This window comes from Tachyglossus aculeatus, chromosome X1 (assembly GCF_015852505.1).
Source record: "Tachyglossus aculeatus isolate mTacAcu1 chromosome X1, mTacAcu1.pri, whole genome shotgun sequence".
Taxonomy (NCBI): Eukaryota; Metazoa; Chordata; class Mammalia; order Monotremata; family Tachyglossidae; genus Tachyglossus; species Tachyglossus aculeatus.
In genome coordinates this window covers 38673468-38685560 of record NC_052101.1, presented here as the reverse complement: position 1 = coordinate 38685560, position 12093 = coordinate 38673468, and the positions used below count along the sequence as shown (strand labels likewise).

At 54.0% G+C, this 12093-nt stretch overlaps 1 protein-coding gene across 2 annotated transcripts in view; it reads right to left on the bottom strand.

The window, feature by feature from the left end:
• TBC1D9B (TBC1 domain family member 9B) overlaps positions 1-5235 on the bottom strand; it is a 52952-nt gene extending 47717 nt beyond the window's left edge. For both annotated transcript variants that reach the window (XM_038772011.1, XM_038772012.1), the window contains exon 1: positions 5082-5235. In XM_038772011.1, coding sequence (XP_038627939.1) covers positions 5082-5199 — 118 coding nt within the window. In that variant the 5' untranslated portion in view covers positions 5200-5235. The remainder of the gene's footprint in view (positions 1-5081) is intronic.
• Between the last annotated feature and the right edge of the window lie 6858 nt (positions 5236-12093).

The following is a 12093-nucleotide window of genomic DNA, read 5'->3' as shown; positions in this document are numbered from 1 at the left end:
CTAAGCGCTGGGGAAGTTACAAGGTGATCAGGTTGTCCCACGGGGGGCTCACAGTCCTTAATCCCCATTTTCCAGATGAGGGAACCGAGGCCCGGAGAAGTGAAGCGACTTGCCCCAAGTCACACGGCTGACACTTGGCGGGGCCAGGATTTGAACCCACGACCTTTGACTCCAAAGCCCGGGCTCTTTCCACCGAGCCACGCTGCTTCTCGAATGACTGGCTACCCAATGGGAATGACCGGCTACCCGACATCCCAAACAGGATGTTGATCCGATCGAATCCGTAAGGAGAATTTGGAGACAAACAGGAAAATGGGAATGACTGGCTACCCGAAACCCAAACAGGATGTTGATCCAATCGAATCCGTAAGGAGAATCTGGGAAGGCGGAGCGCAATCTGCTGGGTTGCAATCTGTCCAGGGACTGCACAAGTTTTATTTTATTTTTTTCGGGAAAAGACCCAGGAGATTCACAACAATGAGATGAACCTCAAGCCCCAGGCCCGTTCCACCTCGAAGACGCCGACTCTCCTTTAGTTGGAGGGCAAAATCCTTCCTAAAAGGAACTCCCAGCGGTCTCCAAGTTTTCCCGAGCTGGCTAAAATCTGACGGGAAGGCGGGCTGAGCGGAACAGGAGAGAGGGCTGTGGGGCTGGATTCCGGGAGGAAGAAGGGAATGAAAACCTTAAAAGTCTGGCCGACTGAACAAGGCAGGGCCCGATCCAAATGCCGCAGCAGATGGAAATGGAAGTTTCCAAGGGGAGGAGCCAGCCTTTCCTCGCTGCCTGCTTGAAACTCACAGCCTCAGGATCTCTCTCTCTCTCTCTCTGCGCCAGACACTGTACTAAACAGCACGGTACAGAGAAGCTAATCACGTCGGACGCATCCATTCTGACGATTTTGACACCCGTCTACACAGTTTGTCGTCCGTCTCCCCCTTTTAGACTGCGAGCCCGTTGTTGGGGAGGGACCGCCTCTATCTGTTGCCGATTTGTACTTCCCAAGCGCTTAGTACAGTGCACTGCACACAGTAAGTGCTCAATAAATACGACTGAATGAATGAATGTTTTGTTTTGTTGTCTGTCTCCCCCTTCTAGACTGTGAGCCCGTTGTTGGGTGGGGACCGCCTCTAGATGTTGCCGACTTGTACTTCCCAAGTGCTTAGTCCAGTGCTCTGCACACAGTAAGCGCTCAATAAATATGACTGACTGACTGAATCCATGTCTCGCATGGGGCTCACGGTTTTAGTCCCCATTTTACAGATGAGGGAACCGAGGCACAGAGAAGCGAAGTAACATGCCCAAGTTCACACGCTCGACAAGTGGCAGAATAGGGATTAAAAACCCAGGTCTGCCGCTCAGGCCCGGCCGCCTAGTCTCTATATGTTGCCAACTTGTACTTCTCAAGCGCTTAGTCCAGTGCTCTGCACACAGTAGGCGCTCAATAAATACGATTGAATGAATGCTTTTCTCACAAAATAAAACCCCGCAAGGCCCTCGCACTTGGATTTTGTACCCTTTACTTATCCTTACTTTATTTTAACGTCTGTGCCCTCTGCCCCCCACCCCCAGACTGTAAACTATCCTGTGCTCTCCCAAGAACTTTCTACAATGCCCTGTACACGGTAAGCGCTCAGTAAGTACGACTGATTGATTCCCCACCCTGCCCCTGTCCCCTGAGGCTCTGTTGTGTCGGGTCTATAGGGTGCCCTGTACCCCAGGAGTGGACCCACCCTACCCCTGCCCTCTGGGGCACTGTAGTGGACCCACCCTGCCCCTGCCCTCTGGGGCACTGTAGTGGACCCACCCTGCCCCTGCCCTCTGGGGCACTTCTGTTTGGGTCTATGGGGTTCCCTGTGCCCAAGGAATCGGTCTGCCCTACCCCTGCCTCCCGGGGCTCCGTGCTGAGGGGCGTCTATGGGATTTTCTGTGCCAGAGAAGTAGGCCTGCCTCTGCCCACCCCCAGGGCACTGTTCTGCGGGGGTCCACGGAGTGCCCCATGCCCAAGGAGTAGACCCACCCTACCCCTACCCCCTTGAGCTCTGTTAATAATAATAATTATGCTATTTGGTAAGCGCTTACTATGTGCCGAGTGCTGTTCTGTGGAGGTCTATGGGGTGCCCTGTACCCGAGAAGTAGGCCTGCCCTGCACCTGCCCCCCGGGCCTCTGTTCTGTGGGGGTCTCTGGGGTTCTCCAGCGTTTAGAACAGTGCTTTGCACATAGTAAACACTTAATAAATGCCATTATTATTATTATTTTCTGTGCCCAAGGAGCGGGCCTGCCCTGCCCCTGGCCCCCGGGGCCCTGTTCTATGGGGTCCCTGGGGTTCTCCGTGCCCAAGGAGCAGACTCACCTCCCCCTGCCCCCCGGGGCTCTGTTCCATGGGGGTCCCTGGGGTTCTCCGTGCCCAAGGAGCGGACTCACCTCCTCCTGCCCACAAGGGCTCTGTTCTCTGGGGGTCCATGGGGTTCTCCGTGCCCAAGGAGCAGACTCACCTCCTCCTGCCCACCGGGGCTCTGTTCTATGGGGGTCCCTGGGGTTCTCCGTGCCCAAGGCGCAGACTCACCTCCTCCTGCCCCCCGGGGCTCTGTTCTATGGGGGTCTCTGGGGTTCTCTGTGCCCAAGGAGCGGACTCACCTCCTCCTGCCTCCCGGGGCTCTGTTCTATGGGGATCCCTGGGGTTCTCTGTGCCCAAAGAACTGATTCACCCTCCCCCTGCCCCCCGGGGCTCGGTTCTACTGGGGTCCCTGGGGTTCTCTGTGCCTAAAGAGAGGACCCACCCTCCTCCTGCCCACCGGGGCTCTGTTCTCTGGGGGTCCCTGGGGTTCTCTGTGCCCAAGGGGTGGACCCACCCTCCTCCTGCCCACAGGGGCTCTGTTCTATGGGGGTCCCTGGGGTTCTCGTGCCCAAAGAGAGGACCCACCCTCCTCCTGCCCCCCAGGGCTCTGTTCTATGGGGGTCCCTGGAGTTCTCTGTGCCCAAAGAACAGATTCACCCTCCCCCTGCCCACCAGGGCTCTGTTCTATGGGGGTCCATGGGGTTCTCCGTGCCCAAGGAGAGGACCCACCCTCCTCCTGCCCCCTGGGGCTCTGTTCTATGGGGGTCCATGGGGTTCTCTGTGCCCAAGGAGCAGACCCACCCTCCTCCTGCCTCCCGGGGCTCTGTGCTGTGGGGGTCCCTGGGGCTCTCCGTGCCCAAAGAGCAGATTCACCCTCCTCCTGCCCCCCGTGGCTCTGTTCCATGGGGGTCCCTGGGGTTCTCTGTGACCAAAGAGAGGACCCACCCTGCTCCTGCCCCCCAGGGCTCTGTTCTATGGGGGTCCCTGGTGTTCTCCGTGCCCAAGGAGCGGACTCACCCTCCCCCTGCCCCCCGGGGCTCTGTTCAATGGGGGTCCCTGGGGTTCTCTGTGCCCAAGGAGCAGACTCACCTCCCCCTGCCCCCCGGGGCTCTGTTCTATGGGGCTCCCTGGGGTTCTCCGTGCCCAAGGAGCAGACTCACCTCCTCCTGCCCCCCGGGGCTCTGCTCTATGGGGGTCCCTGGGGTTCTCCGTGCCCAAGGAGCAGACTCACCACCCCCTGCTCCCCGGGGCTCTGTTCAATGGGGGTCCCTGGGGTTCTCTGTGCCCAAGGGGTGGACCCACCCTCCCCCTGCCCCCCGGGGCTCTGTTCTCTGGGGGTCCCTGGGGTTTTCCGTGCCCAAAGAGAGGACCCACCCTCCTCCTGCCCCCCGGGGCTCTGTTCTATGGGGGCCCCTGGGGTTCTCTGTGCCCAAGGGGCAGACCCATCTTCCTCCTGCCCCCCAGGGCTCTGTTCTATGGGGGTCCCTGGGGTTCTCTGTGCCCAAGGAGCAGACTCACCTCCCCCTGCCCCCCGGGGCTCTGTTCAATGGGGGTCCCTGGGGTTCTCTGTGCTCAAGGAAAGGACCCACCCTCCTCCTGCCCCCCGGGGCTCTGTTCTCTGGGGGTCCCTGGGGTTCTCTGTGCCCAAGGGGCGGAGCCACCCTCCCCCTGCCCCCCGGGGCTCTGTTCTATGGGGATCCCTGGGGCTCTCTGTGCCCAAAGAACAGATTCACCCTCCCCCTGCCCCCCGGGGCTCTGTTCTATGGGGGTCCCTGGGGTTCTCCGTGCCCAAAGAGCAGACCCACCCACCTCCTGCCCCCCGGGGCTCTGCTTTATGAGGGTCCCTGGGGTTCTCCGTGCCCAAGGAGCGGACTCACCTCCTCCTGCCCCCCGGGGCTCTGTGCTGTGGGGGTCTCTGGGGTTCTCTGTGCCCAAAGAACAGATTCACCCTCCCCCTGCCCCCCGGGGCTCTGTTCAATGGGGGTCCATGGGGTTCTCCGTGCCCAAGGAGCAGACTCACCTTCTCCTGCCCATCAGGGCTCTACTTTATGGGGGTCTCTGGGGTTCTCTGTGCCCAAGGAGTGCACTCACCTCCTGCCCCCCGGGGCTCTGCTTTATGAGGGTCCCTGGGGTTCTCCGTGCCCAAGGAGCGGACTCACCTCCTCCTGCCCCCCGGGGCTCTGTTCTATGGGGATCCCTGGGGTTCTCTGTGCCCAAAGAACAGATTCACCCTCCCCCTGCCCCCCGGGGCTCTGTTCTATGGGGGTCCATGGGGTTCTCCGTGCCCAAAGAACAGATTCACCCTCCCCCTGCCCACCAGGGCTCTGTTCTATGGGGGTCCATGGGGTTCTCCGTGCCCAAGGAACAGACCCACCCTCCTCCTGCCCCCCGGGGCTCTGTTCTATGGGGGTCCATGGGGTTCTCCGTGCCCAAGGAACAGACCCACCCTCCTCCTGCCCCCCGGGGCTCTGTTCTCTGGGGGTCCCTGGGGTTCTCCGTGTCCAAAGAGAGGACCCACCCTCCTCCTGCCCCCCGGGGCTCTGTTCTCTGGGGGTCCCTGGGGTTCTCCGTGCCCAAGGGGCGGAGCCACCCTCCCCCTGCCCCCCGGGGCTCTGTTCTGTGGGGGTCCCTGGGGTTCTCCGCGCCCTGCGGACGTCAGGGCAGCTCCTCCCCCTCCTCCCGGATCCGTTTAGGCGCTCGGCTTGGGCCCCCGCATCCCTTTGGGGCGCCCGCGTGCGACCTGACCTGTGAGCCCCCCGCCCTTTCCGTGCCCCCGTCGGCGCTGCAGCAGGAAGAAGGGGTTGGCCCGCTCCGTCACCCACAGCGCGTTGGCCACCAGCACCTCCTCCGGGCCCAGCCACATCCTGCGGCCAGCACCAGCGCCCGCCTCCGCCGCCCTGCACGGCGCCCAGGCCCACACCGGCGCAGGCGCACAGGGCCCCGACCCGCACCCGCGGCGCCCCCTGCCGACGGGCCCCGGGACTGGGAACGCCCGCACGCCGCTACGACCAATCAGGGCCGAGGACTGCCCCGCCCACGCGCCTTCCCGGCCAATCGGGACTCGATCCCCGAAAAGGCCCCGCCCACACAAAGGCCCTGCCGGACGGGTCCCTGGCCCGTAAACGGTCCCGGCCAATTAGGGCCAGGGACCACGCACGGCCCCGCCCACCCAAGGTCCCGGCCAATCAGCGATCGAGCCCACGAAAAATCCCCGCCCACTCGCCGTCCCGGCCAATCGGGGATCGGGCCCATGAAAAGGCCTCGCCCATCAGGGCCCGAGCTCACGAAAAGGCCCCGCCCACGCGCCGTCCCGGCCAATCAGCGATCGAGCCCACGAAAAGGCCCACCTGTATATATGTATATATGTTTGTACATATTTAGTACTCTATTTATTTATTTATTTTATTTGTACATATCTATTCTGTTTATTTTATTTTGCTAGCATGTTCGGTTTTGTTCTCTGTCTCCCCCTTTTAGACTGTGAGCCCACTGTTGGGTAGGGACTGTCTCTATATGTTGCCAATTTGTACTTCCCAAGCGCTTAGTACAGTGCTCTGCACATAGTAAGCGCTCAATAAATACGATTAATGATGATGAAGAGACCCCGCCTACACATCGTCCCACCGCCCATACAAAGGCCCTGTCGTACGGGCCCCTCTCCCATAAACGGCCCCGCCCACCCAGGGTCCCGGCCAATCAGGGCCAGGGACCGCACACGGCCCCGCCCACTCCGGGTCTCGGCCAATCAGAGCCATGGACCACACACACGCGGCCCCGCCCAGACAATGTCTCAGGCGTATGGGTCGCTCTCATAACGGCCCCGGCCAATCAGGGCCCGAGCCCACGAAAACGCCCCCGCCCACGCGCCGTCCCGGCCAATCAGAACTCGAGCCCACGAAAAGGCCCCGCCCACACATCGTCCCGCCCACACAAAGGCCCTGCCGTACGGGTCCCTCGCCCGTAAACAGTCCCGGCCAATCAGGGCCACGGATCACACACGGCCCCGCCCACTCAGGGTCACGGCCAATCAGAGCCATGGACCACACACGACTCTGCCCAATCAGGACCATGGACCATACACGGCCCCGCCCACACAATGTCCCTGCTGTACGGGACCCTCTCCCCTAAACGGTCCCGCCCACCCAAGGTCCCGGCCAATCAGGGCCCGAGCCCACGCAGCGGCCCCGCCCACGCGCCATCCCGACCAATCGGGACTCGAGCCCACGAAAAGGCCCCGCCCACACATCGCCCCGCCCCCACAAAGGCCCTGCCGTACGGGTGCCTCGCCCATAAACGGTCCCGGCCAATCAGGGCCATGGACCACACACGGCCCCGCCCACACAATGTCCCTGCCGTACGGGACCCCCCCGCCCACCTAGGGTCCCGGCCAATCAGGGCCCTCGCCCACACGCGGCCCCGCCCACCCAAGGTCCTGGCCAATCAAGAGTCTCGCCCACGCGCGGCCCCGCCCATTAGAGGCCCCGCCCACCCAGGGCCCCAGCCAATCAGGAGTCTCGCCCACGCGGGGCCCCGCCCACTCGAGGTCATAGGTTCAAATTCCAACTCCGTCAGCTGTGTGACTTTGAGCAAGTCACTTAACTTCTCTGTGCCTCAGTCGCCTCATCTGTAAAGTGGGGATTAAAACTGTGAGCCCCCCGTGGGACAACCTGATCACCTTGTAACCTCCCCAGCGCTTAGAACGGTGCTTTGCACATAGTAAGCACTTAACAAATACCAGCATTATTATTATTATTATTGTTGCACTTTCCCAAGCGCTTAGTACAGTGCTCTGCACACAGTAAGCGCTCAATAATTAATTAATTATTATGAATTAAATGAATTAATCATTAATTCATAAATTAAATGAATTAATCTGATTCATTCATTCATTCACACGTATTTATGTGTGCAGAGCACTGTACTAAGCGCTTGGGAAGTACCAATCGGCAACATACAGAGACGGCCCCTACCCAGTAACGGGCTCCCAGTCTAGAAGGGGGAGACAGACAACAAGACAAAACAAATAGGTGTCAATACCATCAGAATGAATTGTATTCATTCATTCATTCAATCGTAGTTATTGAGCGCTTACTGTGTGCAGAGCACTGGACTAAGCGCTTGGGAAGTCCAAGTTGGCAACATCTAGAGCCGGTCCCTACCCAACAGCGGGCTCACAGTCTAGAAGGGGGGAGACAGACAACGAAACAAAACATATTAACCAAATAAAATCAGCACTGTACCAGCACCTGGCACATAGTAAGCACCTAATAAAAACTAGAAAAAACTGGGAATGGCCTCCACTTCTGTCACTTCCTCTGGAGCCTAGGCAGTTGGGCATTATTAGGGGGGGATAGCCCTTCCTTGGCCTGAGAGACGAGGTTTCCCTCCAGTGGGGCCAGCCAGAAATGTATTTTACGTGTATTTGCGGGCAAATTTACGGTTCCTTACTCATCATCAAGCCCTGAAATAGTCTGCACATCCGCCAAGCTCGCTCTCTTCCTCCCTTCAAAGCCCTACTGAGAGCTCACCTCCTCCAAGAAGCCTTCCCAGACTGAGCCCCCTTTATCCTCTCCTCCTCCGCCCTACCTTCTTCCCCTCCCCACAGCACCTGTATAGATGTTTGGACGGATTTATCACTCTATTTATTTGACTTGTCCATATTTACTATTCTATTTATTTTGTTAATGATGCACATTTAGCTTTAATTCTATTTGTTCTGATTACATGTTTTGTTTTGTTGTCGGTCTCCCCCTTCTAGACTGTGAGCCCGTTGTTGGGTAGGGACCGTCTCTATGTGTTGCCAACTTGTACTTCCCAAGCGCTTAGTCCAGTGCTCTGCACACAGTAAGCGCTCAATAAATACGATTGAGTGAATGAACATAATGCCTGGAGAGTATTCAGACAGCTCTCTTATAATAATAATAATGGCATTTATTCATTCATTCAATCAGAATGAATTCATTCAATCAGGCATTTATTAAGCACTTACTATGTGCAAAGCACTGTCCTAAGCTCAGGGGAGGTTACAATAATAATAATAATAATGATGATGGCATTTGTTAAGCGCTTACTATGTGCAAAGCACTGTTCTAAGCGCTGGGGAGGGGAAACAAGGTAATGAGGTTGTCCCATGTGGGACTCACAGTCTTCATCCCCATTTTCCAGATGAGGTAACTGAGGCTCAGAGAAGTTAAGTGACTTGCCCAAGCTCACACAGCAGATTTGTGGCGGAGCTGGGATTCGAACCCATGACCTCTGACTCCAAAGCCCGGGCTCTTTCCACTGAGCCACACTGTTATAAGGTGATCAGGTTGTCCCACATGGGGCTCACAGTCTTCATCCCCATTTTACAGATGAGGGAACTGAGGCACAGAGAAGTTAAGTGACTTGCCCGAAGTCACACAGCTGACAATTGGCAGAGGCGGGATTTGAACCCATGACCTCTGACTCCAAAGCCCGGGCTCTTTCCATTGAGCCACGCTGCTTCTCCTTCCCCTTTGACTCTCTTCCTGTGTGATGTTTTACCCAAGCTTGATTAAAACGTGAAAAACGTTGAAAACCTGGTCACCCATCCCTAAAGAGAGCTCTGTTCCTTCCCCCTGAGCCAAAAGTCTCTACCATATGATATGACTGATTGTTTTACCTACTCCGGTGCTTGACGCATAGCATTCTTTTAATAAATTTGATCGTAATTGTTATTAATAATATCCCCCTTGAAGGCTAATATCCCAGCCCCACCCTCAACCTATTTACAGCCACAAACTCCACCTGAGAAAATAGAATCATTTCTTTTCTGGCTAAATTTCCAATTCCTAAGCCCAAGGCCTCTGAGTTGCACTCTGCTTTAGGCTCAAAGGTTCTTGATTATTAAAGGTTCTTAATTATTAAAGGTTCTTTAATAAATTGGATCATAATTGTTATTATTAATAATATCCCCCTTGAAGGCTAATATCCCAGGCCCACCCTCAATCTATTTACATCCACAAACTCCACCTGAGAAAATAGAATCATTTCTTTTCCTGCTAAATTTCCAATTCCTGAGCCCAAGGCCTCTGAGTTGCACTCTGCTTTAGGCCCAAAGGTTCTTAATTATTAAAGGTTCTTTAATACATTTGATCATAATTGTTATTATTAATAATATCACTCTTGAAGGTTAATATCCCAGCCCCACCCTCAACCTATTTACAGCCACAAACTCCACCTGAGAAAATAGAATAATTTCTTTTCCGGCTAAATTTCCAATTCCTAAGCCCAAGGCCTCTGAGTTGCACTTTGCTTTAGGCCCAAAGGTTCTTGATTATTAAAGGTTCTTTAAGAAATTTGATCATAATTGTTATGATTAATAATATCCCCCTTGAAGGCTAATATCCCAGCCCCACCCTCAACCTATTTACAGGCACAGACTCCACCTGACAAAATGGAATCATTTCTTTTCCGGCTAAATTTCCAATTCCTGAGCCCAAGGCCTCTGAGTTGCACTCTGCTTTAGGCCCAAAGGTTCTTGATTATTAAAGGTTCTTTAAGAAATTTAATCATAATTGTTATGATTAATAATATCCCCCTAGAAGGCTAATATCCCAGCCCCACCCTCAACCTATTTACAGCCACAAACTCCACCTGACAAAATGGAATCATTTCTTTTCCGGCTAAATTTCCAATTCCTGAGCCCAAGGCCTCTGAGTTGAACTCTGCTTTAGGCCCAAAGGTTCTTGATTATTAAAGGTTCTTTAAGATATTTGATCATAATTGTTATGATTAATACTATCCCCCTTGAAGGCTAATATCCCAGCCCCACCCTCAACCTATTTACAGCCACAAACTCCACCTGACAAAATGGAATCATTTCTTTTCCGGCTAAATTTCCAATTCCTGAGCCCAAGGCCTCTGAGTTGAACTCTGCTTTAGGCCCAAAGGTTCTTGATTATTAAAGGTTCTTTAAGATATTTGATCATAATTGTTATGATTAATACTATCCCCCTTGAAGGCTAATATCCCAGCCCCACCCTCAACCTATTTACAGCCACAGACTCCACCTGACAAAATGGAATCATTTCTTTTCCGGCTAAATTTCCAATTCCTGAGCCCAAGGCCTCTGAGTTGCACTCGATTTAGGCCCAAAGGTTATTGATTATTAAAGGTTCTTAATTATTAAAGATTAAAGGGATCATAATTGTTATGATTAATAATATCCCCCTTGAAGGCTAATATCCCAGCCCCACCCTCAACCTGTTTAGAGCCACAAACTCCACCTGACAAAATGGAATCATTTCTTTTCCGGCTAAATTTCCAATTCCTGAGCCCAAGGCCTCTGAGTTGCACTCCGCTTTAGGCCCAAAGGTTCTTGATTATTAAAGGTTCTTTAAGAAATTTGATCATAATTGTTATGATTAATAATATCCCCCTTGAAGGCTAATATCCCAGCCCCACCCTCAACCTATTTACAGGCACAGACTCCACCTGACAAAATGGAATCATTTCTTTTCCGGCTGAATTTCCAATTCCTGAGCCCAAGGCCTCTGAGTTGCACTCTGCTTTAGGCCTTAAAGGTTCTTTTGGAATAAAGATGGGATCTTTGGAATAAAGATGGGATAAAGATCTTTTGGAATAAAGATGATCACTGAGGTGCGAGATCAGGCAGGGCTGATCTAATTAGGTCAGTTCTAATTCTAGCTGGCTAGCATGTGTCCTCCTGGCCTATCACAGATTCTCTCCCCACCCCCTCACCGACCTCCCAAATGCTTCTTATTTCAGGGGCAGGAAATACAAGGATTACTGTGCAATCAGCTATTGCATCAAAACACCCACTCCTCTCATTAGTTTTCCTCCCCCTTTAATTCCTTGGAGAGAATTTCCCGTCACGGAGAAGGCAAGTATGAATTCTTCCAGCGTGGCTCAGTGGAAAGAGCCCGGGCTTTGGAGTCTGAGGTCATGGGTTCCATTTCCGGCTCCGCCAGTTGTCCGCTGTGTGACTTTGGGCAAGTCACTTCGCTTCTCTGGGCCTCAGTTCCCTCAGCTGTAAAATGGGGATTAAGACTGTGAGCCCCCCCGTGGGACAATCTGATCACCTTGTAACCTCCCCAGCACTAGCACGTAGTAAGCGCTTAATACATGCCATTATTATTATTATTCCACTTCCAAAGAAGACTCATCAGCAATCAGGACAGACTGAGTCAATGCATTTCTCTCCCTCACCCACACCCGAAGACCTAAGGTTATGTCTGCGCAGGCAGCCTGGCATAGTGGAAAGAGCCCAAGCTGGGGAGTCAGAGGCCCTGGGTTCTAATCCTAGCTCTGCCATGGGCGGGGGGTAGGGGGGAATTATATCAATCAATCAATCAATCGTATTTATTGAGCGCTTACTGTGTGCAGAGCACTGTACTAAGTGCTTGGGAAGTACAAGTTGGCAACATAATATGACATGTAAGGTGAAAAAAAAGGGGAAAACAAACAAACAAACAAGAACCTGAAAAAAGCTCGAGAAAAACTGGAAAAAAACGAAAAAAAGTGAAAATTTTTCACGTAAACCCATTTTTTTTTGGGGGGTGGGGCGCGGTTGTTCTAATCCTAGCTCTGCCATAACCCTGCCCTGTGACCTTGGGCAGCTCACTTCACTTCTCTGTGCCTCAGTACCCATCCCTCCAAATGGGGATTGAATAATAGTTCTCCCTCCTACATAGACTGTTATTCATTCATTCATTCAATCGTATTTACTGAGCGCTTACTGTGTGCAGAGCACTGTACTAAGTGCTTGGGAAGT